Raw genomic sequence first — 26,332 nt, 5'->3', positions numbered from 1 at the left:
ATTCAATATTTGAGCTAATTGCGGCATCTAAGTTTTAAGTGCTTTCCCTACAAATTGCATTGCACTAACGTAACAGTGCAATAGCAGTCTATTTCTGGTACAAATAGTTTCTTTTTAAATAACTATAGAACAACGCTTGAAAAGTAATGAAGGTATTACCTGTAGCTTGTATCCATATTGACTAGTGTAGAACGGAGGACTAAGCAATTCCATGCCTTCTTTGGTCTTTGCTTCAGCCATTTTGGAAGAATAGTCGCTGATTTTCCAAATAAGGGTTCCTGAAAAAAAAAAATAATAATAATTTGTAAACATATGGACATATGGAGCATTATTTAGATTAATATATAATTCACTTACTGTGTGATTTGTATTATTTACAATCACGGAATTTAAAAGCAAGTCATAAGGATTTAGGATTTAGATTTCTGGGCTTTCGGCATCTATGGCCGTTTAGCAGGTCACGTTATGAGGAATGACGTGCCTCGGCGAGCACACTATCCGGGGAAAGGGAAGGAAGAAAGGATTTGAGAAGGAAGGAAGCGGCCTGGGACCTATAAATTAGGTACCACCCTGGCATTTGCTTGGTGTGATGAGGAAAACCCAGGAAAACCTCATTCAGGATGGTGGCCTGAAGAAGCTTTTTACACTTTTTCGACCGAGTGCCTCCACCGGGAATTGATCCCGGGACCACTTGCACCAGCCAACTCATAAGGAAAACACATGGAACATAGAAAATAAGGAGTATTATATACTACGAAATTACATGGAAGAACGGTGTTGCTTAGCATTATAAGAATAACAATGTTGCTGGTAGCGTCTGTAAATTCTTTTCCCGTACTTTCATTTTGTTTCTAATGTTGCATTCACTAGAACATGTACGTTACAGAATGAAAGTCATATCGCAGTGTTAAAGACGTATCTAGCAATACTTATATTATCTGAATATTTTCTAACTAGGTACGATGGTATTTTCAAAAGCTTCCAGCCTCACACTGAAATATCGTTCATGGCGTGTAGTGCCATCTATGGAAGAAATAATGTATCACACTCAACTATCTATCTACGTCAGTTCGTTCAAGGCAGTCATTTGAATCAGTCGCTGCGCGTTAAGCTAGATATGGCTGTTGTTGTCAAGGCTGCACTGCTAAATCTGGGTGGATGCTGAATTTCGTCGAAACCAAAGTTTTTCAGTGCAGCTTGGCAACAACAGCCGTCTGGACTGGAACATTGTCATGCAGTATGCAAACTCCACACACAGCAACTGATTCAAATAAGCGCCTTCAATGAACTGACGCAACTACACGGTTGAATGAGATACAATATTTCTTCCATAGAGGGCATCATATGTCTTGTTACTAGTGACAGACTGGAAACTTTTAGAACTACCCTCGTGTTTCAAATTTTGGTAAATGCACTTTTTGTTGGATTATAAGTCTATATGTCAACGGGAATCTAATTATCAATCTCTTTCCTTGTAGTTCATACAAACGCTCAAAGATGGCATCAGCTGTATGATCATATGATGAATCTGAAATTTTTCCACTTAGCACTTAGCTTCTTTGAAACCAAATACATTCAATTGTGGAAGTCCTTTCGTAACCAAGTGTCTGACCCGTGTGTTTTCTGTGCGCCTGGTTCGCCTTAGAGACAAATGCAGTGGTGAATAGAATTTACAGAAGTGCACGGTAGAACACTTGGTAAAGATTTTTCTATTTACTGGTTTTCAGGCCCGCAACCAAAGGGGGACTAGGAGGTGCATGGCCCCTCTAAACTTTTCGTGGTCCCTCCAGACCTCAATACAAAAAACATAATTTAGATATTTGTAAGAAAATTTTTAATGACTTGGCCTCCCCTACCCCCCCATGATTCCCCTCCCCCCAACCTCTGCGGCTGGTATCAGGCCTGCTGGTTTCGGTGTAATACGCGTATAATAATGTAATCAAAACTAAATTCCGGTTAGTATCATGTCTGCGCTTGAAGAAGATTCCAGAGAGCTTCCATAGATGGAGGGAGATTTCAGAATAAATTATTAAATATTGTACTGATCACTACACACACTAATTCACAAGTAAAATTACCATTATAAACACAATCTACAATACTTCATTACTGACTAGCTTTCGAAGGCAACAGAGTTGGTTGTCGAAATTATATTAAGAATATAAAAATCCTTTTAGTAATTCCGAGGGCACATTAAGTTGAGTGTTAGTTAATCTTAATGAAATATGCCGCAAGTACATGTTTAACACTTCCACTGTATTCAGTAGAAAGGATAATAAGACTATTTTAATTAATTAATTAATATTTTTTTGACATTCAATGTTGTGTTCATTCAGCTTCTACTGCTCTTTAAGATTTCGAATTATAAGGTTATACTCTCTGTAACAAGCCTAAGGCTTTTACTAGTAATATAAATGTATCATCAGACAATTCTTTAATTCTTTAATACTATTGTTAGTACAAACACACACACACACACACACACACACATATATATATATATATATATATATATATATATATATATATATATATATATATATACAGGGTGGTAGGTAACTCCACCGACAAATTTTGGGAGGTGATTCCTTATATGAAATGAAAGAAAACAGTTCTTATAAATATAGGTCGAAAAACGTCTCATTTCAGAGTTATGAACAGCCGAAAATTCGAAAAAACCATGTTTCGAAACGCCCTGCCTTAGAAACTATAGGACCTATAACAAGCGGTTTAAGGAATTACACAGGAACTAGTATGCGAACTATCTAAATATCCATGTTTTACCATCCTCCGTTACCGGCGAAACGAACTGTAAAAAGGAAATTGAGGTATAGGGATACTTCTTTAAGTATTAATAACGCGTTCGTTTCGTCGATAACGGAGGATGATAAAACATGGATATTTAGATATATCACATACTAGTTCCTGTGTAATTCGTTAAACCGCTTGTTATAGGTCCTATAGTTTGTAAGGCAGGGCGTTTCGAAACATGTTTTTTCTGATTTTTCGGCGGTTCATAACTGAAATGAGACGTTTTTCGACCTATGTTTATAAGAACTTTTTTCTTTCATTTCATATAAGGAATCACCTCCCAAAGTTTGTCGGTGGAGTTACCTACCACCCTGTATATATATATATCATTAAATATATTTGAAATTATATTGTGTGAGACAAGACAATATAGAATAATTGAATAACTTAACAAAACTGTTAACTGCGAATGTTTATATTATAATTAGATCTTCAACGAAAATTAAAGTAAATTTTACCTGAGAAGTTAAGAGTTAGTCTGTTGAGAGCTGACTTCAAACTGCTGATCTGATGCTGTTGCTTGGTAACGAGGCCACACATTAACACCAAATGCTGTTTCGTGTTTTCATCTAGATGCTTCTCCAAAGCATAACGCTGGCCCTGTAAATCAGAACGCTATTTCATAGTTTTGTAGGATTCTTTCGAAGTTATGAGACAATTTACTAATATGCTTCTAACAAAATTTCTAATTATAATTAAAGATCCTACACTAGGTAAAAAAAACTATAGCCAATATCAATATTTTACACACACATATACACGAACCATAAATATAATTTTTGCAAATAGATTATTTTCCTCTTGACTACATGCTTCCCGTATGAGTCTTTAGCGCACAAGACCCGTGTTATTCAATTCCCGGTGAGAGATCATGTAGTTTGGATCCCAAATTAAGATGTATGTTTATATCTTATATAACCATGGTGCTAAACACGAGCGTTAAACTTCAAAACAACCAATCGACAGTTGAAGAACGCACAAATAACACTTTCCTTCATTTCGAATCATTACCAGAGTATAGAAGAGAAGAGAAGAGAGAGAGAGAGAGAGAGAGAATTTAATGGACACAAGCCTCCAGTATAAACACAAAAACAACTAAAACTAATTTTACTAAATTGAACTGAAGGAAAATCAAAGTCACTACCTATATTTTCAGTTCTAGTTCAAGTATTACATTAATATTAATAACAACATTACAGCAGAATAATTTATAACCACTAACAGTACACAAAACTCTGATCACTCTAGAGCAGAGTTTGGGGCGGAAATTGTTTTAGCTCTTGTAGATACACTGACCAGTCAAAATATTATAACTAGGAACAAGTTATTGAACAAAGTCGTTAGGCTGACTTAAAAGTTACAAGACACAATGCAATCGCTCGCCAGACAGTGACAGGGATTTCACTCGATCAGTCACTGTGATGCTTATACATAGAATATGGAAGGTCTGCGATATATCAAAGTTTGACAGGGGCCAGATTGTAATGTCCAGAGAACTGGGAACGAGAGCAAAGGACAATGAAACCAGCACCAAACAAGACATTTGGTGGCCACACCTCATTAACACTTTGACTACCTTTTTTTTTTTTTTTTTTTTTTTTTTTAATGTGAACATTCTTTTATATGTACGACTCCTTTAATAGGGGATATTCCTGACATCTGTACACAGTTTTGGAAACTAAACACAGTTTCCTGGTCACATCTGACCTTTTTTTTTTTTTTTATTTATTTAGAATTTTCTAAAAACAAATTCCCAACGATGTTTGAATTATTCGCATGGGACACATGTATCCCGTTGGTAGTCAAAGAGTTAAAGATGTTGGACTTCGTAGAATGTCGAGGTTTGTACAACAGAATGCGGTGCACAATTAACAGCAGACTAACAGTGGACAAAGCAAGAGTGTGTCTGGGCACATAGGTCACCGTATACTGTTAGATTGGGCCTCCACAGCCAATGACCACACGTCATTGTTAACAGCGGGGTATCGTCAACTATAATTATAGTGGGTACACAACGTTGCATGATCTGGTTGGTCAGTGTATATTTGTGGAAGTTTAGTTGAGAATGTTTGTGAGATGAAACGAGATTGATATTTTGTGTATCACAGATGAATTTGGAGAATTGCATATTCATAAAACAGAATGCAAAGAGATAAATGAAATTTTATGTGTTTACTAATAAAAGACATAAAAGTACCAGTCTTTGATAGTTGTGCTCCATTTGTATATCTAATATTCTCTATGCGCCTTTATTAATATCTCGGCCATTCGAAATACAGAAATACGATTAAATACATTTATAATAAATATTCTCCTGACTTTATATATAGATGTTAATAATATAGGATTCTTTGGCTATACCGTAGTTTATGAGTTTTCTATCTGTAACTGGAGTGGCCAATCTCAAACAATGGACTGAACTTATAGGTATCTATATCGAGACTGATATTTGTTAGAATAGTTTTTATATACATTAATAGTTGTATATATTAATGATTTGGTTAACAGTCTAGGCTGTGTGAAGTCAACATTGTATGCTGATGACATAAATGTTCTTGTCAGTGGAGACTCAGTAAATGAAGCAGAAAGGCTCACTACAAAGACGCTAACAAAAATTATTAGTTGGTTAAACACAAATTAACTATGAATTTAGGAAAAACTAACATTGTCAAATTTCGATTCCCGGGCCAAAGAAATGAACTTGGACCAATAACTGTAGACACTGTAGAATTATGTCAAACAACATCTATTAAATTTCTAGGAGTATATGTTAATGAAGATTTAACATGGAATACTCATGTTGAATACATTAATACTAAACTCAGTTCACTCTGCTTTGCATTCCGTAGGTTGCAAGGCAGTTTGTGCAAGGAAGCTGTCATGTTCTTATATTATAGCAAGGTTTTTTCAATAATAAACTATGGTGTTATATTCTGGGGGAATTCAAGAATAAGTGCAAGTACATTCCGAATACAGAAGAAAATATTAGAATAATGTTTAGTATTCCTGAACGATCCTCATGTAAAAATATTTTTAAAAAATATAAATTACTGACATTACCTACTTTATATATATATATCGCACAATTATGTATGTAATTGAGCACAAAGATTTATTTACATTAGCTAATACGATTCACTCATACAATACTAGGCAGAATTGTAATATTGTAGCAGAATATGCAAATTTTAGCAAAACTGTGTATATGAATTGTATAAAATTATATAACAAATTACCAACAAAGTATAAGGACATTAACGAAAAACGGATATTCAGGAATACTCTGTTAGAATTATTGTTAGAAAAAAGCTATTACTCTGTGGAAACTTATCTTAGTGATAACATATAGAGAATGTAAATCATATCTGACAACTGTAATGCTTCATTGAGGATTGTCCTCATTTGTAAGCTATGAACAGGCAAATAAATATGAAAAATATGAAAATATTATCTAAATTATACAAATATGTGCATAACAGAGGGGGCACCGAAATAAAAGATAGTTTGTTAACAGTGAAAAATACGCTAGACAAAATTTTTAACCTTCCTAGCAGACAGTAAGTATTTTATTATATAGCATTGATTGGAAGTACTTTATTTTTTACTGTAATGTATAATACTGTAAATATTTTACTGTATAATCTATGTAAAATATTGATATCTTGCACCGTTGTGGTAGCACTGGCTTCTGCAATGGAATAAAACAAAATCAGGAAGGAAAATCCCGAAACAATCTAGTAGAAGGCATGCAAAATGAAATATTTACCAGAAAAAAAGGGAAAACACAATCACAGATAGAGAAGTAAATTATAGGTACTTTCGCTAGGTAAGGTATTTCTTTAAATAGGAAGGAGAATAAATTGGAAGTGTAGAAAAAAAAAGCAAAAGAGTATTTGCGAAGCGTCCAGGTGGTAACGCTATCTCGGAACGCAAGGTCACGTGATTTCGTAGTCATGCTGAAGGTAGAAAGAGTTTAGTAGCGGAAAATAAAACTAAAGAACATATGGATCAGTAAAAGTGGAGAGCGAAGAAGTAATAAATGAAGAGAAATGTAGGATATATTCAATAATAGAAAATAGAGAAAATAGAAATTGCCTTATTTTGTTACTTTTTCATTAATTTACATTTTTCTCCGTTTTTACTATCCCTTCGCTCTTCTGTACTTTTACCGATCCACAACTACCTAAGTTTTATCTTTCGCTACTAAACTCTTTCTACATTGAACCTGACTACGGAATCACGTGACGCTACATTCGAAGGTAGTTTCGTCCTCCTCAACGCTTTACAACTACTTTTTGCTGTTTAATTTGTCGTTTAAAAAAACAAAAAAACAAACAAAAAAAAACACTATCTCTATATGATGAAGTAACGTTTGGCGAAAGAACTTATAGCGTACAATTTCTAATATGTGTGATTATGTCTTCTCTATTTCCTGATAAGTAATTTATTTTGCATTCGAACTTCTGGATACATTTATTCGAACCATCTGCTTTTATATGTGTACGTTGTCATCGAGAAGTATAAGTCAAAAAAATATAAAACAAAAGAGATTGTATACAATGAGATGTTTGTTGCTAAGAAATAAAAGCTACTTATATCAGTAAATTTTATGTTTTCTGTTAATGCATATAGTTGATGCGCGTGTGTTTGGGAAGTTATTGTGAGTGTGTGTATTTCGGAAGTTATTTCCATAATGTTTTCTGTGTTTGTCTTATATATGTGAAGTAAGTTATTACGAATAGGACAATAAGAACTGTGATAAATTAATTAAAGTTAACCGGTTGGTGCCACTGGTCTTTACATTATACTTACAAAACCGGCCGTCTGCAGTCGTTCGCTGGTCAGGATATACTATTTATACTTATTGTAGTTTCTTAATTGTTTTATTTTTTTTTTCCTCTTAAATTACATTAAGTTGTTTAGTTCCAACACAAAATAGCGTCAAGGTTGAATCTAAAACTTTTCAAATAAATAAATACTTCATACTAAAAATTATATAATCCACAAAATATTTTTTGAGTGGAAAGGTTTAATCTCTTTTATATAATATAGAACAGTACCTGTTTATCGCTCAAAAAGTGTATAATTTACAACAATAAACTTTTTCTAGTTTCAGAATATTAATTCATTTAAGTTTCTTGTCACTAGAGATACGAAAATTCTTACACAATTGCCTCACATTCACAACACAATTTACATAGAATATTTGTACAAAATACTTCCAATACTTTCAGAGAGCTGGTGATCAACGAAACAAGGCCCAGTCTTACTTTCAGAGGCGGATCTAGTTTGAGGGCGGGAGAGTTTAGGCCTCCTAGTTTTTTAAGTAACACAAATAATTTAAGTTATTATTTATATATTTTTGGAAGTTTATAATGAACCGAGGATACACCTATCAGTTTGGGTTCTAGCTGCCCCCACCCCAGTTTTTATCTTATAGATCCGCCCCTGCTCTTTTTTCCCCTTTAGGGAAAGAATTTCGGAGAACCTCGCCTTATCTACAGACTAAGGTTTACGAAGAAACTTTGTGTAAAATTTCAAGTTCCTACGCTCAACGGTTTCGAAGATTTGGTGATGAGTGAATTCGTGAGTGAGTCACTGAATTTACTTTTAATTGTTTAAGTGTATAAACTACTGAATAAATTAAAACAATAAGCTAAAAGCAGCTATTTAATTGGTATGTTTGCAACACATCTGTTAAATTGATGAAATTAGAATACAAAATTAAGTGCTACGACTATCGACAAATTTCTTGATTTCTTCCGTAATAGTTTAGTGAAATAAACAAATATAAAGTATTTACCTTGAACCTACATCCAGCTTCTTTGAATGCACAAGACATGACCAATGTAGGGCAGTGATCCTTCAGATGAATATCCAACTCCTCTCGAACTAAAATGCTTGCTTCGCAGCGGTTGGGGCAAGCAACTGGGAATCTTCCGCATTTGCTGTGGTGCGCCTGTGATTAGATAATAATCTTATGTAACGATCACAGAATACTTTACCAGTATAAAAGAAAAAAACGAAAATCTTTTTTCGAAATCTTATTAACAAGAAATAACTATATATATAATTGAGGGGGTTCGAGGATCAAGAGGCCATGTTCTATTTTTGGAAAGATGAGTTCTGTTGGTAGATGAAAGTGTTATCTGTTATTCTCGCTACAAACATCTTATTTACATTATTTCTTGTCTAGATGAACAGAAGGAAGTCTGTACCACACATTGCAATATATATATATATCATCGCATTTCATGTTTTACACAGAACAACAGTAATTTATTTTAATTTGTTTTCAGAACACTGGACACAATTATCCCCCCCTAAAGTAAATTGTTTCTTAAGCGATCACATAAGAATTATTTGTGCTACAAAATTTAGTATTAAAACTGTAGGTAAATATAAAGTTAAACTCAAACTATTGAGGCTGCTACTTATAATATCGATAGTTTTAAATAAAGATGCAATTGATTTCGTCCTCCATTTTTTACTTCATAACAAACTAACAAAAATTATCGAAAGAGGGCGCTAGTATAGTTTAAAATGTGCACGGCAATACCACAGTACACTCATCGTCAGATCTACGTTGTTTCCATCTCATGATGTGAGTTTCCTTTCCATCAACAGTTGAACACAGTTGACTGGGTTTTATATAGCTCAGCGGATTTACTATTAGCTGATTAATTTTGAGCCACGGAGCCAAAAATGAGGTAGATTTTAGTGACTAAGGTGTAAACCATGAATCTCAAATAGGAAATCATTGATTTCTGATAGATTATTGTACAGATCCGTACAAAATATCAGGTAAAAGGTGAAAAGCGAGTATTATATATTTTCTGCTTTATTCAGCCATACTAACACACAATACAAGTATTATTTTAACCTTTACTTGACGAAATAACTTAGAAATCACTTCAGGAAAGACCGAGTTGATGACGTAACTATTTACAGTTACTGGCACAATGTCAATCTCATGTGATTTGCATAATATAGTTCTTGGTAGCATTATTTTTTACATAATTAAAACGTGTCTCTAGTATAATTATTATCCGCTGGTTGGAGTGGAGTGTAATGTCTCTTTCAGTACCGAAGCTGTATGAGACGTGGATCTGCAGCTTAACGTTGGATCTAACTACATGAACTCCCACCAGGAACTGAACCAGGGTCTCCCTTGCCTAAAACGGGTGCGCTAATCTTATAACTATGAAAGAGCTGATATAATTATTGTTGTATATAATTGTTACGAGTTATTTGATAGGACAGAAAGGTATTTAATAACTAGGACCGAACCCTCAGTTTATATTATCAGTAGAAACAATTGAATACCAGGGTTAATTACAAGAGGATGTTTTACATAATAGTAATTTTAGTTGCAGACTTTAATAATTGTTTTAGCGGAGTGGACGCTCATTTGGTTTTAAATAATATTTAGAAAAATGTACAAATAACTGTGGTATTGTATGACAACAAGAATACGAATAAAGAAATAAGTAAATGGATTTACGATTATAATTATTGCTGGCAGAGGTTATCATTAATAGTTACTAAAGAAGCTTTACATTTTGGTTAACTATAGAGAAGACTTAATTGATAACTATAATATTGACCATAAAATTTACGAAAAGTACATTGTCATATTTAATATTATTGAACTTAGGCGACAAATTGAGTTTACAAAATGGCATTTGTCTTCCTGTGAAAACTTTGAATATAGATAAGGAAAATAATCCTCAAATCTAAATACGGCTATGACACTTGTCATATTTTCAAATACGTAATTAAATTGAACAATACAGCTTTTAAGTTGCAATAAAATGGTTACAATACGTTTTAATTCTGCAAATTGCCTACGCAGTAGTGACATCTATTGATATCAGCACAGCTACAAACAAGTATTATCTAGACTGTTACCTATTAGGAATTACTGTGCCTATTATAATAAGGATCATTCAAACATTGATGTTTCTGCATCAAAGGCAATCACCAGAATAAGTTTATCTGTTACCTGGGAGTTGGTTTTTGGAAATTTTCGCTCTTTGGTATCAACCATTGATTACAGTTTTGAATTAAAATTTATCATTATTACATATTATTAAAATTTATCATTATTCATTTCAAAACCTAGAGAGTGATCTAATGTGTTTGAGAGTCAATCTGTTTGATATCAATTTTAAATATTAAATCATGGAATGCATCATTCCCTTTCCATCACTAAATAGAAGGTGTTATTATGTTCAGAGGGTGTTAACTCTAGTTTGGGGGTGTTTTTATCCCATAAAAAATACTGACTGTAAATGTATTCGTCAGAGAATATGAAGCCTAATAAATTGTTGTACGCTCAGACAATGATCTGCGTAAGAGAGAAGAGCATCTCAAAAGATCGACTACTTTAGTAAGTAGCATTCTGTACTTGAAGTGAAAATTACACACAGAAATTCTTGTTGTTCTTTGAGTGAAACGTTTACAATAAAATAACATTAAAAAAAAAAAAAAAAAAAAAAACTGGTGAAAGGATTGACCAGAGAATTTAATCCAGGGCAGAAATGGCTGCTTACCTGAAGAGTATCAGCGACGAACTCTTTGTTGCAGTATCTGCAGGGGACCAGCCTCTTGGAGCACTCAGCCACTTTGTGTTGATGTAGATGCCGACGTTGCACTTTCATCCCACATTTGTTCTCGCAATAAATAGGTTCATAGCCGCAAGTGCCAGAATGGTTCTGCAATCAAATAAAGAAACAGGTTATTACGTATCTGTTAGTACGTTGGAAATTTCTTAAATACTATGAGACGAACATAAATTAAATTCTCACTTTAAAAACAATGTCACTACCATCGTTCCTCTCAAGCATAAACTCTCATCGCATTACCAGTCATATGCTCATCAATGACAGCCTAATTACAAGATAAGAATTCTCAGATCGACAGGGAAATTACTTTTCCGTAGAAACAGAAGAAAATTATAATTTGTGACATATTTCTTGGGGTTTACTTGGGGCGAAAGAGTTTCCGCAAAATTGGAAGTCCATTATATCGCAAATTGTGTTACGAACAATATTTAAAATAAGATATTACTCTTGAAATTTCGCTGTATAGTATAAAATATTTAATCTACGTTACTATATTATTAACAAAAGCTCCTTACAACTGTGTGTGAGAAGGGTGGAAAAACAAGTTTAAGCTTCAGTTTCTTTCCCGCTGAATGTCGCTTCTTTACAATCAAAGATTTAAACTCCTTAAAATGTTCATAATAAGGATCGGATCTCAAGATCTTTCTACGTATGTGATGTTGTTGTCCATATGGATTTTTACTGTCAAATTCTTTCCGTTAAATCTGAAGCCCGTTGATCTGAGGTCCATTAATGATGAGGTCAATGGTTTATCCTATTCGTAACATAACTCACCATCCACATCCATTTAAAAAATGTTTAATGCAAAAGTATTTAAAACAAATGTGACGGTAACTTTTCTTGTCTATTTGTTTATTTGTTTATTTAACAATCACCAGATACAGCTCAGAGGCCATTTTACACTGGATATCTAACAAGAACAATAACAATGGAAAGGATTTGGGGAGGTATCGGCCAGGGCTTGTTTAGTAAGTACCAACCCGGCATTTGCCTGGTAGGACTGAGGGAAACCCTGGAAAACCTCAGTCAGGATGGTCGGCAGCGGGAATCGAACCCACGACCTCCCGAATGCGAAGCCAACGCTCTACCAGTTGAGCTACTTCGCTCTTATGTAGATTGAAAAACAATTGAAATACTTCTTAACAAAAGATATTTCAGTAATTTACTTAAAAACAAAAAATCAAAATGGTTGGTACAATACTGAAAAAATAGTTTCGAAATCTAGACATTTTAGTGGTCTAGCTCTTTGAAACTATGAAAAAATTATCACCGTTGTCTAGTTATTAAAATGACATTCAAATTATCTCAAGTATAAATAATATTGTCTACTGTTTCTAAATGGAAGACAGTTATCGATTGATTTTGAAATTTTTGTTTGTGTGTTTAAATATTAACGTTTTTTAACACTCGTTTCTGTAAATGGTATTTTACTTGAAGATAAATTGTAATGCGTCACAATGTTTTATTTGGAGAAATAAAGTTTAAGATGCTTAGCAGGAATAGCGCTTTTGATTTTCTAAAGAAATCACTTCAACCCTTAACTACTCTGGTGGAGTCTCACAGATCCAGTTATCATTTGTTTCTCTCTAAATCTAAATGTAGTCAATAGATGGTGCTAGTTTCTGCATATTCTCATACTTTGGAATGGACTATCATTATGTTAATAGAAACAAAAACAAGTACTCTAAATTTTGTAGTGTGATTTGTTTCAGATCTGATATACCTCACGAGAGTTTAAACTTTACTATCTTTTATTGAACGTGGTAAACTCGGCTTATATATATATATATATATATATATATATATATATATATATATATATATATATATATATATATATATATTCAGCTTTTGCAATTATAAATTTGGTGTTTTATTCATGGAGCTGTCAAAAGGACAAAACAGATGTCACTGCCTCTAGAGAACGTGCTACCTTCTGCAGCTAGCAATCTTCTAACATTGTTTTTTTTTTTTTTTTTTTAACTACATATATACAACTTAAGAAATATCTGTTGAGTGCGTATTTGAGATTACCAGTTACTTGAAAATACTAAAACAAGAACTAAAGATCAAGAAGATGGCTCATTATTGGAATTTGAAATATATATATATATATATTTGTGGAAGAATCAGTTGGGTCTACCGGAGTGTAAGTGTAGCTTATTTGCATTAGTGTAATTAATGGTTAAGCTTCTTACAATAAGCAGTTTGATTTGTATATTTCTACTCTGATGTAGCTGTTTAACATTATATACAATTGTTCAAAGTTTATAAAAGAAACAGGGGGGGGGGGGGCGTAAATATCGGAGGACACATGAAACATAATACTAAAAACAATATGTAATAAATTTGATTTTCCACTATCTGTATGAAAATACAAAAATATACACGTAAGATTTTGATTTGATGCAATCTTGATACACTTAAATAAATTTATAACTTTCATGGTCACGTTTTGGAAGACAAACTTATATATTGTTCATTTTGTTTAGATTTAAATTTCTGTATTTTTGAGATCTCAGGACACTCACTATTCATGAAACCATTTCATTTCTTTCGATTTTTAAGAAGAACAATTTTATGGTACATAGAGATGGTATATTGGTGTTAAATAAGATATAGTAGGTACAGGGATAGCACTTATTGTGAAAACGCAGTGCTTTAATTTAAAGAAATATTTTCTTCCAAACTCTTTCTTTCTCTTTAGTGGAAATGAATATGTTATATTATTTGAAAATGATAGAATTGTTATTTGAAATATAATAATAATAATAATAATAATAATAATAATAATAATAATAATAATAATAATAATAATAATAATAATAATAATAATAATAACTGTAAATATCCTGTATTTCGGTACATATTTTTCTCCATGGCATAATAAATAATTAAAGCAAAGAAGCTGAGATAGTGGAACTGATATTAAGGAGTACATATTCATGACATGTGGGATATTAATGGACAAATCGTGCTCTTACGCATCTTTATTCTATACGTATTTCACATCATCCGCGTCATCTGGCTAGAAAGCATAAACAACGTACATCAAACAAAAGACTTTTAGTGCATTTGTAAACGAATGGCAAAAATACTATTGTGAACTTTATTTCATTGTAAAGTCGCGTAGTTCGGTGGTTATCTATGGATACATATTTATGTATATAAACAATTAGGAATATCAAATACTTAAATATTGTTTTTCATAATGCAGTAAAACTTTTGCACGATTCAACGCTTAAATTAAAAAGACATTTTATGTTAGTTGATTAGATGTAGTTTTCGTTATTCATTTATTATAATCGACCATTAAAGTTTCATTTCTTTGAACTACAGTTAAACTACTTCCAATTGCTATATACGTTTAAGTATTTAAAAATAATATGTTTGTATCTTTTTATTCCAGCAAATAGTAACAAGGTACTGTATTGTACGCACTGTTTTATGTATACATATATATATATTCAGGAACTTGCTAATCAACATATACGGTACTATTGTACATTCATTGATAAAGGAAAATTGGCATATTTTATATACATTTTACATGTTCATAACTGTACCAGATGTACAAATGTGTTCACCAAACGCAATAAACCATAGCATCTGGAAACGGAATCCACTTTAAAGAAGATTGTGAAATCTTTGTTCAATGTGTTTCCACCAGAAAACAAACCCAGAAAAACACACACGCACACAAACTATCAAATGCTACCATTTAGCTACACAAGTCACTTGGATTTATTGTAGAGACAGTCCGTTTTATTTTATATTATTTCTTTCAATTATTCAAATATTTTAGAATTCAACTTATTTGAATGGAACAGTTAAAACTACAGAATTTTTGAAATGTGGATTCTACAAAATAAAATTACATCAATATTTTTTTTTAAAAAAAAAAGAAGTCCTACATTTATATTCTGGAGGGCTTGTTATTAGGAGAAAAAAAAAAAAGAGATTGTTAAAAGAATTGAGCGTGAAGAGGTCATTCGGACGGTGGCTGACTCCGCTTCATGTCTTGTTGGCAACAGGTGGATGCACTTCGTCGATTCCCTAAGATTTCTATACAATTGTTGAATTACGACCTCGTTAATAAGTAAGTCTCCTTCATAATTTCTGCTTCTTTTAAATCATAACTTAAATATGATTATCTTAAGGTATCCGCTTGAAAACAGCATTTCAAGAAAGTTTTCCTACGTTTTCCTCAAATCACCTGAAACCAAATAACTGGCTGGATATCATAAGCCTCGCCATTTGGTTGGTCAACGGATGTAGCTTCAAACGATGAGAAAATAATATGGCAGACTGCTTCTGAATGACAACTCAAACTACTGGAGAGAACATTACACATAAACAGTTAAAATGTTCCTATACATTAATTAAAGCTGAGCATTTTAAAAAATAAATAAATACATAAAAGTTTAACATCGAAGTTCCTTGTCTAATTAGATTAATGTTATCTTAAGATTGAAAAATAACTCATGCTAATGATACCGAAAGCATTATTCTCGTAGCCTATTGTTCTACATTTCCATAAAATCCACGTTTCTTTGAAACTTCCTACTTCTGCCTTCTAAAGGCGTAATTACAATTTTTTTCTTCGCAAGCAAGAGATATTCGTGTCAATTAACACATGACTGTATCACAAAGCAACAAACGAAGGCCGTAGCATCGCGTGAATGATATCAATCGACTTCGATGGCTTTACAACTCATTTTACGACCTACTCACAAATTACCATACAGCTAAAAAAAATCCTTCTTTATTTTCTTACTATATTATTAAAAAAAAAAAGTACTCTGAAAATTAGTTAACCGCACGCACGTTTGTTTTGTCGCCTGTGAAATGTCATGAGTTAAATTTCTCTTGCTTATCCACGTCACTCACGCCATTAGAAAGTAAGAGAAACAACCAAACACACTATATATAATTATTCTCATCAGTCAGGGTCTCTCCCTTACAACTTAAAAAAAAAAAAAAAAAAAAAAAAAAAAAAAAAAGCCTCAAATAATGTATCTACTACTGAATAAATTCGAAGTGTAGAACAATTGAAGACGCAATGATGAGCTGAAATAACTCTTGGGACGCAGAAGAACACCCTCCAGTTGACACACTATTGTGCATTTATTTCAAATAAGTAAAATAAAAGGTGACGTTTCGATTGCAATTGAAAGTTAGCGAGAATAGTGCTTTAGTAAATATTTTGATAATTTCTTCAACTAGCATTTTGGAAATCTAGTCTTCATGAAAGCATACGAGTATTTATGACTATTAATGATTATCACGTAATGAGGAAAATTCCATTTCCACAGTGTTTGTTTAGCAACTTACGGATTGTATTAGCGGTTTGTTTTAGTCATTCTATATTAGAATTAATATTTACCAGAACATCAAAAGTTAATTGAAGTAAGTGTAGACGAGCTGTAGTCTTTGACTTAATAACATGCATTCACCTAACTGCCTGTGTCTTTCACGATAACTTTTATAAAATTTATGCGATTTTAATGAAATTTATCGAGTGCTTTCTTTCAGGTTTCAAAAAGAGGTTTATTATTTGGGGGAGGTACAATCCGCGAAGAATTACGGAGTAAACAGTGACGACTTGACGATTGAGAAGTCACATCAATAAAAATTTTAAATATCACTACAAGCTAAGTGAAGAAAGCTATCTAATGTACTAATCTTTCTTCCCATGGCTTGTAGCGAAAAACAAATAAATAATTTTTTGCCGGTGTGACTCCTCTCAAGAGTCGTCACTGGAAGTAAATGGTGGTAAAATCTATACCAAGTTCAAAGAGAATGAATTCATCCTATTAAAAGAATATTAATTATACATTTCCTAGAAATTTCTCTTTCAGGTTTCTTTGAGACTTCGCAATGGAACATATTGTTTGTAATTGAATTCGTCGATGAGTGGTGAATTTATCCTATACTTTAAGAAGACATTGACTTGTTCGCGTGTCTTTTGTGCACAGGATTCCGGGTTCGATTCCCACTGGAAGAGTCTTGAAGTTTGAATACATTACGACGAGTCCACGTCTTATGTAGTCTCGCTGCTGAAAAGGACGCTAAACTCCGATCCAACTAATTTTCAGAAAACGTTTCGTCAGAATTTTTCTATTGTAATTAAACATGTTGTGTGTTCTATTTCACATTTAATGAACAATTATCTTTATTGGTTGGATTGAAATCAATCAATTATGAGATCTTCAGTTCTTCTCCCCCAGAAAGAAGTATCGTTTGCTTCTACAGTAACTGCAACACAATTTTAAAAAAGAAAGAAACAAAGGAAAGTTTTAAGGTGTGTTTGTTAACCTCTTGTGAATGGTTGTTTCTCCCAAACAGAAACATTACCTCGAGCGTTTGTCCTGTGAAATCTTTGCCACAGAAATCGCATCGCGCTCTCCTCTGTGGACAGGTGTACTTTAGGTGGTCTTCCATCACAACCCGAGGGATCATCGCTCCGCACTGGTTGGTACAAGGCATTGCATCGTGTTTGCACGTATTTAGATGAGCCTGAAACAGAGAGAAAAAATGTACGTAAGTTTCCCTTTCAAATGGACAACAATGGATAAAACAGGGACTGCAAGAAGCTGTAACTTTCAGTGCAAAACCTCAAAAACTATGTTTATAGGCGCTATATATAAGCATAAGAGATATTCTAAGTATGAAAGATATCCAAGAACTATTACCATCTATCGAGCATTACAAAAACAATCCAATCAGATTGAAATGGGTATTACTGCTATGTTGATATTATCTACGTTTTATTAAAGAAATATTAATGTCAATACAATATATATATGAAGTAAAGAAGCAAATCAAATTCAAATTATCACTTAATTAGTCAATAATTCATTCAAAAATTATTGACGATATTCCTATTGTCTACTCTTTATAAAAATTCTAGCTCCTTGGCACTACAGTGCCCCCTATCAAACACCAAACACAAGCTCCCTGATTACACCAAATCCACAACAACCATTCCCTCAATCTGACAATAACTGGCCATACGCTTGTACTTGAAACGTATTTTATTTAGTTATTTTTGCTACAGATACACTGATATATATTTATTTCTTAAAAACATAAAAAAGTTTGTTAATTTCTGTTGTAGGTATGCTCAAAGGCTTTTTCCCTAAAGATGTTGGAATTGTGACAACTACATGGAGATTTTCCAATGAAAGCACACGTGATGACGGGGATTTCCAGTATTAGAAGCTTCCTCTCTCCATCACCTCAAGCAATCTCTGTATCTAATCTAATCTGCAAATACGTATGCTAAAGTAAATAATAATAATAATAATAATAATAATAATAATAATAATAATAATAATAATAATAATAATAATAATAATAATAATAATAGTAATAATTTTAATAATAATAATATAAAATACTTCAATACAAATTGTAAAAAAACTAATGTAAAATTATTACTGCATACAAATTTCCTCGAAAGCATCATCATTTTCTTCATTTGCTGCTTTTGAAACGTCTCCACACTCAATACACTTGACTCGTGTTTGTCGGCACAGAATGCAAAAAGACTTTCGTCTTTCTGTTCATCACCATGTCTACCTTCAAAAATGGTTTGTCTTCAAACTACTCTCTTATCAATGGTGAAAACTTCATCAATTCTATGTTGTTGTTTTTTTTATCATGACTGCCAGTTGTGTATCATACATTCTCGTTCTTACATGTCCTACACTAAGCAATGACCAAGAATTAAATATATTTAAAAACTCTGCAGTGAGGTTCACATAGAAAATGAAAGCAAGGCAGCATAACGTAACTCAGATTTAAATTTTGTATAGCAGTAATTTTGTCTTCTGGTAATCATGATTCATAAGAATTATGTGCGTCACTGTTAGGGGCATGTGTGTTACTGTTAGGATAAATGGAACAATAATAGACAGAATCTGCTACCTAACAACGGGTATTTTCATATGCAATAAATAAATAAATAAATAATCTATTCCGGCAGAATAAAATCTATCAATTATTATTATTGGGATAACTTTATTGAGAACACTTTTTAATGCAGTAAAAATATATTTTTGTCAATATCGTCAAAACTACGTATCTGAATTTATATATACGCATGTTATGATAAAATGAGTGAGTGGATGTTGGTGTTCGATTCCTTGCGCAGGCGTCAATATTTCTATACCAGAGGGTATTCGGGTTCGTATTCCAGGTACCAAAATTTGTTTTATGAGCACCACTGTGGGAGTCTCCGTTCGTTCTTTCCGGTCTTGTATATGACGTCACACATGTAAATTAGATGGAAAATAGAAATGAAGATGCGTTCCTCTATGCCGATGAACCAAAATTGTAATCTAAACACACTAGATGACGTTTAAAAAAATGTTTGGCACTAAAATGTGAGATTTTACAAGGGTAAACTGATATGTTTGGGTTTCGAACTGACAATCCTTCATTAAAGCATCCCGTAATATTAAAGAAAGAACTGAAGACTGATTGCAGTGTAATGGAAATCCTATCTTCTAGCGGTATTCCGGGGCTTTAGGAACATAAGTTCCCATGAACCGTGAGAGCAAATTAAAATCATTTTCTCTACGCAATGTAGTATATGTTGCCTTTCAATCTATTCATGCACTATAACAAAAATTTGAAATAATATCCACAAAGTTTTCAATAAGTCCATATAAAATTAAATAAAATCAAAATGAAATAAAAATTGATATAGGGCAACTGTCACAATATCATTTTGATCTATCAATTGTTATCTCTTATCCTCGGACAATATTAGGACTAAACAAAAAGTAAAATTAAGAGTCTGTCCCATTTCATTAACTATAACTAAAACTGTTGTCTTTCTAGTGCAGACGTCACCGTCAGGTGGCCTGGTCATGGCATAGCATCTATTTATCAGTCTATTTATCAGTTTTTCTCAACTTCCTCGAGAACTAAGCATCAGGTTTTACATTCACTCAAATAACTTTGTTCAACTCAATGTATTGTATCAATTGCTACTTCTATCATTTTCGGCTTTTTTCCATTCGTTATACGCTAACAACATCGAAGAGTTTTCAACTTCGATAATAAATTTGTGACTTGTGTTAAAAGATAAATACGGTTTGAACTTTCCTTTGAAGGAACCAAACATATTTTGAATCTTTTGTTAGTCTCTACAGCATATCAACTTAATTTCTCTTTATATGCAATCTGCTCATTCAACACTTGTAATAAATATAGAATTAACATAAAAGTAACGACGTGAAGTAACAAAGAAATATCACAAATTACATCAGAATTAATTCAGTTTTGGTCTTTATCTATTACTTTCTTATTTACGATAATTAATTGTACACTCTAACTATAAATTCTATTGAATGAATATAAATATCTCTATATTACATAAACTTATTTGAATATTACTTTCTTTGAAATTATTGTAATTATTTACAAAACAATTATTACGAGACTGTAAAACAATTACTTAACTACTTCGAAAACATGCTTGCATGGATTTATATGCCAATATGCAAATTAATACAATATTAATGTTTGTTGTATTAATAGCTTTTCTTAATTTCCATCACGTTTCAGATCATGTGAACATCTTTATATTTCTGAAGATGATACATCTGAAACTATAGTGACGCCACACGTATTAAATGTCTATTCTTTGAAAGCAACATTTTGTACAGAATTTAAGTGTAATTTTATTGTAGAAAGCCAATGTTGAAAATATGTTCTTGCATTTAAAAACAAAAAAATAACCTTACCTTCTTCCTTATAATGCATTATACGTCATACTGTTTCAAGGCCCCTCCCGCCTCTTCTTCGGTGCAACGTTTTCAGCTACACTGCTAAACGTATGATATGTTGAGGGAATTTTTAATTTCGGGAAAACCTGTAACTCGAATGAAATACTCCTTAAAATTAAATCCTACGTAAGCTCATTCCACACTTCCAAGTTATGATGGGCAAAATTGAAATGTTCTTACATGTGCTGCTTTAGTTTGAGAACGAACTTTCTAACAATTAACAATATTTTTAATTACTACTATAATACGACCAGATTTTCAGTAAATCAATCATTTGCGAAACGTTTTCCTGCCTTGTAATGGTTTTACAAGAGGAAGATTTCAGCAATTCTGCTTACCATAACTTGGAAGTGTGAAATAAACTTGCATAAGATTTAATTTTAAGAGAGATTTCATTCGAAATACAGGATTTTCATAATGAAAAATTCCATTAACATGTATGTTCAGCTGAGCAGTTGAAAAAAAAATCACACCAAAGAAGAGGCGAGCAAAACCTTGAAACAATATAATTTGTTATAAGGATGTAAGATAAGATATTTTTATCTTTTTACTATCCATCAATAAATATGTTATTATGTTTTTCATCATAGAAAGCAAACTCGAGTCTCCTTATTCGTTAATTCTTTATAGATATTAGCGCGTTTCGTACACAATGGCTTCGTCTATATGCAAACTCAAAAATAAGATTTTCAAGAGTATTAAAAATTATGTATTAATATTAGTAAGAATTAGGACAAATCCAAGATCCAATTAAAAGCATTTAGCATCTAATCTTCAGTGACGGTATGTCTTGATCACTGAAAAACAAGAGGCGGTATGGAATATCACCGCACACCGTCTCACTTCGACCACTGATCATATACTACTGTTCTACTTTTCGCTTGTCAAAATCTGGTTGCCCTAACCTATACTTAATATTGCTTCCGATGTACAATATAGGTATTCACCTCAAAGCCGATATTTTAGTGAAATTTATGATTATAATAATGAATATGAGCCTATTTCCCCCTTTTACAAGAAATATATCATCAGTTTAAAGATCTACTGAATGGAGAGCAAAAAAGAAAGAAAAAAAAAACTATTGTCAGTCATTGCAATTTAAATACAAAAATGCATGGTTTATTTCAAATACTTTTATCTTCTATTTTTAAAGTAGAAGTAGGTGTAAGATTTTATTAAGAGGAAGGATTTCTAATGAAAATGGCAGAACCAAGAATTACTTCAGTTTCATTGAGTACACATGAGCTTTTCTAAAATAAATAAAAAAAAAGTCGAGAAGGGAAGAAGAGCTAACGTATCAGATGACTGAACAGCACAACGGAGCGTGTGTATCATCAGAAGCTGAGTGAGTGCGTGTTGTTCCAGCTACTGAAAAGAAAGGAAAGCGAATTACACATGAGAAGAAGCACTTGTATCATTTTTTATTGGATTTGTCAAGAGAGAAAGAAACATACAGTTGTTATCTTCTATTAGAAGATGGTGGGTTGTTTGTTCCGCAGCAATTGCCAGTTGCAATGACCGGAAGACCAACAGCTTGCACGCAACTCTCACAGAACAAAGAACGCTTAATGCTTGTTTAAGTAGGCAGGAAAGGGAGGATGGGGAGAGAAACTTATTTTTAAGAGAACTCATATCATTGAACGCTGCTTTACACAACTTTATTTCATACTTTTATAAGCAGCAACGAGAACTGAATAACGAAGGTGATGACTTTGAAAGCAAAAGGGTCAACTTTATTAATTTCCATTATAAAGTTAGAAACAAGTGACGAAGTGTTTTATTGAAATTTTATTAGGCTTCCATGTAGGATTAGGATTAGAATTTTAGATTTCTGGGCTTTCGGTATCTATGGCCAATTAGCCCGTCACGTTTGAGGGATGACGTCCCTCGGCGAGCACACTATCCGGGGAAAGGGAAGGAAGGAAGCGGCCTGGGACCTATAAGTTAGGTACCACCCCGGCATTTGCCTGGTGTGAATGAGGAAAACCCAGGAAAACCTCAGTCAGGGTGGCTGCCCTGAAAAAGCTTTTTACACTTTTTCGACCGAGTGCCCCCACCGGGAATCGAACCCGGGACCGCTCGCACCAAAGGCGAGAGCGTTAGCGACTACGCAAAGGCTTCCATTTAGTCCAACGTTCTAACTCAGGTGTTCTTTCCCAGATATACTAATTATTTCAAAATAATTAATTTAATGAGTTCTGAAGATCTAGAAGAATCTTTCTGAGTAAAGCGTCGTGACATTACTTGAGAGTGAGTAATGAGTAAATGCTCCATTATATACACTATATCGCTGCATTATTACTACTATATGGATTTTTATGTTCATTCTTTACAAATTAAAAACCTTTTTGTACTGTATAAACTAATGAAAGAAGAGAACAACCGACTTTTTTACACACCAGATCCTCTATAACACACCAAAAGAAAAAAAGTGATTGACTGGATCCGGTTCGAGTCTCTGTCCAGTCAGGCATTTTTCCATTCATTGTGTGGCAACACACTTAAATTTGAATCCAATTGGTTGAGACTTTTTTTTAAAAAAAAGGTACTAACCTATCTAAGTTGTGTAATATGTTTGTTGATAAAATGTACCTTGTAAAATATAAATGGTGAAGGAGATACGATTTCACTCTTTATTTATTGTAAGCTTAACGAATTTGCAACTCTAGCTATTTCAATTCCGTAAACTATGAGAGTGATAACAATATTATATATATACATATAAATTATTTATTATGATTCATTTATCTAGTTCAGTGAGTTCCTCTTTAGTTGTCGACAATTATTTTCAGAAAACTAAGATGGCTGGGATCTACAGTCATTCGATTTTCTTACCAGTCATTTGCTAGTTGCACTGAAGAGAATCTCCTTGCTATGGGGTGCTGACACACGACCACATTGCCAGATACTTTATCGAGAGTGTCTAGCTCTGTTCATGTATACTGCATATTGGTTTCAATGAGCTTGCTCCAATTACTTGTTGTTCTGACTTCTTAGGGTATTATTTATTGTTAGTGAAATTATAGCTGAACCCGATTACAAGAATTTTAGGAATGATCACAAAAAAAAAAAAAAAAAAAAAAAGCGATCTTGGCCAATAATTAGATTTTGGGTCAGGGGCCACAAAATTTTTGAACGGCCCCTAAATTGAGTTTTCGTATTTTCTACGAAATAAGCACATCAGACTGAAAATGAAATGAAATCTTTGAGTTTTACGTCCTACGGTTATGCTGGTTAGGCTAAAGGAGACGATGATGATGAGTAATGAATGAAATGGTAGAATGAAGAAAGTGGGAGGGAACGGTAGAACCCCGAGAAAACCGACGCACACGGTGTTTGTCCACCACAAAGTTCACTTGGCGGGGGCTGGGATCGAACCCGGGACCCCAAGCATCAGAGGTGAGCGCTCTACCACTGAGCCACCGCGGCCCCCACATAACACTGACTTAAGATGGTGGTTTGGGTTTGGCTACACTGTATGTAGTTTTTCAGATATAAGGCCTACAAGAAAATTTTTGATTGAAATACATTGAACATTTTGATCCAATAACGACAAGAAAGGGTCGTAAAAATAGCGTTATAAAGAGTCTTGCTGTAACCAAGATTTGTAATATCTGTATTACGTAAGCACCGAACGTTAGGATTGATTAAGTATTTAACGACTCGATCAAACCTAAACTACAGATACGAGTTTGAGAAACGTTATATACGAGTTCGATAGTCCTGTGAATTTGTCATACTAAGCATGGTATAAAATTCTCAACAACTTTAAAAGATACTACTACTTCTATTACTATTAATATTATTATTAATATTTGCTACTTCTAATTATTACGCCTTACAAAGAAACTACGTTATATCTTTCACTTTCCGAAATGGCTAATCTCCTTTTTAATTTTCCTTTTATTATTCTAATAAGTTATTTTGTTTTGTCGGATGTGCTTTATGGCTAATGAAAGTGGAAGACAAAAAGGAAAAGTGCTCCAAGTTCATGGGTTTCTTCAGCTACTGAAAGACATGGAATTCCCGTGGAAGACTTTTATTTCAGTAACATCTTCTTTCTAGTTCTCAGCATGCTCTACATTTTGTCAACAATGGAAACTCTGAGAATAATAAAACAAATCCAGAGAAACTTATTTCCTCACGAAGATGAGCGAAGAAGGACATCTGTCGGAAGAAATGTCATAAAATAATTTACTAAGGCACGTTCACAGATTATAGATTCCGACGAGAGGGCTTACAATTAACTTTAGACGGAAATAAGGCTAAGAAAGTCATAAAAAGGCGAGATTAATCTTCTTATTCTCTGCAGCAAAAGAAACGACATAAGAAATGTTCGCGTTCCAAACAGCCTCAATTCTCTATGCTCAGGTATACATTCCCTTTCTACAAATTTAACATGCGCTTGTATGATTTTTATTATCCTTTATTTCTTAAATATTATTTTACTGACTCCAGAAATAGCATAAGTTTATCATTATTGTTGAGAGTTAATTACAGGCTAATGGAAAATACGGTTGCTTAGTTCTTTTATTTCCTTTTCGTTTTCTTTCCCGAGAGCTTGAACATGAATGGAACTTAGTTCATTTAGATACTGTTACAGTTGATAATATTTGATGATATCCCTACTATGTGTTCAGACAGGAATGTTGATAGGTATAAGAGAGAAATTAAATGCTAAAAATATTGAATACATTTCCGCCATGTTTGTTTATAATAATCATGAAGCATGTTCTATTAATTTGCAAATAATCTTCAGTCACTAACACCGTTTCGTGAATAATTTAATACTATCAATGTTACTTTAACTTCTCACTATTTATCAACTTAAGGACTGTATTCTTTTAAATGATTCAGACTCAAAGTAATTGATAATAAAGCAATCTCTACTGAATTTATATTGGCAATCTCTATGCCATTGGGTTTCTTCAACTGCTATCTTCAAATCTCCTAACTTCAAGAGCAAGCTATCCTCTATCATTCGCTTCGACGTGCATTTTGTGCTTGTTTATGATTATTCTGATGTTCCTGAAACTAGCCTTTTTACTTGGATTTCAAATTAACCAAGAAAGAAGAGTTAAAAACGGGATGAAT

General features: G+C 33.0%; 1 protein-coding gene across 5 annotated transcripts in view; it reads right to left on the bottom strand.

Annotated features, from left to right (window-relative positions):
- Positions 1 to 26,332, bottom strand: part of Traf4 (TNF receptor associated factor 4) — a 175,681-nt gene that overhangs the window by 10,640 nt on the left and 138,709 nt on the right. For 3 of the 5 annotated variants that reach the window (XM_081770419.1, XM_081770421.1, XM_081770420.1), the window contains 5 exons: positions 17,796 to 17,957; positions 11,367 to 11,528; positions 8,615 to 8,770; positions 3,270 to 3,426; positions 160 to 278 (listed from right to left, as the gene is read on the bottom strand). In XM_081770419.1, coding sequence (XP_081626545.1) covers positions 160 to 278; positions 3,270 to 3,426; positions 8,615 to 8,770; positions 11,367 to 11,528; positions 17,796 to 17,957 — 756 coding nt within the window. The remainder of the gene's footprint in view (positions 1 to 159; positions 279 to 3,269; positions 3,427 to 8,614; positions 8,771 to 11,366; positions 11,529 to 17,795; positions 17,958 to 26,332) is intronic. The other 2 variants (XM_081770422.1, XM_081770423.1) reach the window with 1 other exon arrangement.

Source organism: Thermobia domestica, chromosome 9 (assembly GCF_964235325.1).
Source record: "Thermobia domestica chromosome 9, izTheDome1.hap1.1, whole genome shotgun sequence".
NCBI lineage: Eukaryota > Metazoa > Arthropoda > Insecta > Zygentoma > Lepismatidae > Thermobia > Thermobia domestica.
The sequence above is the reverse complement of the archived record's forward strand: the minus strand, read 5'-3'. Positions and strand labels throughout refer to the sequence as shown.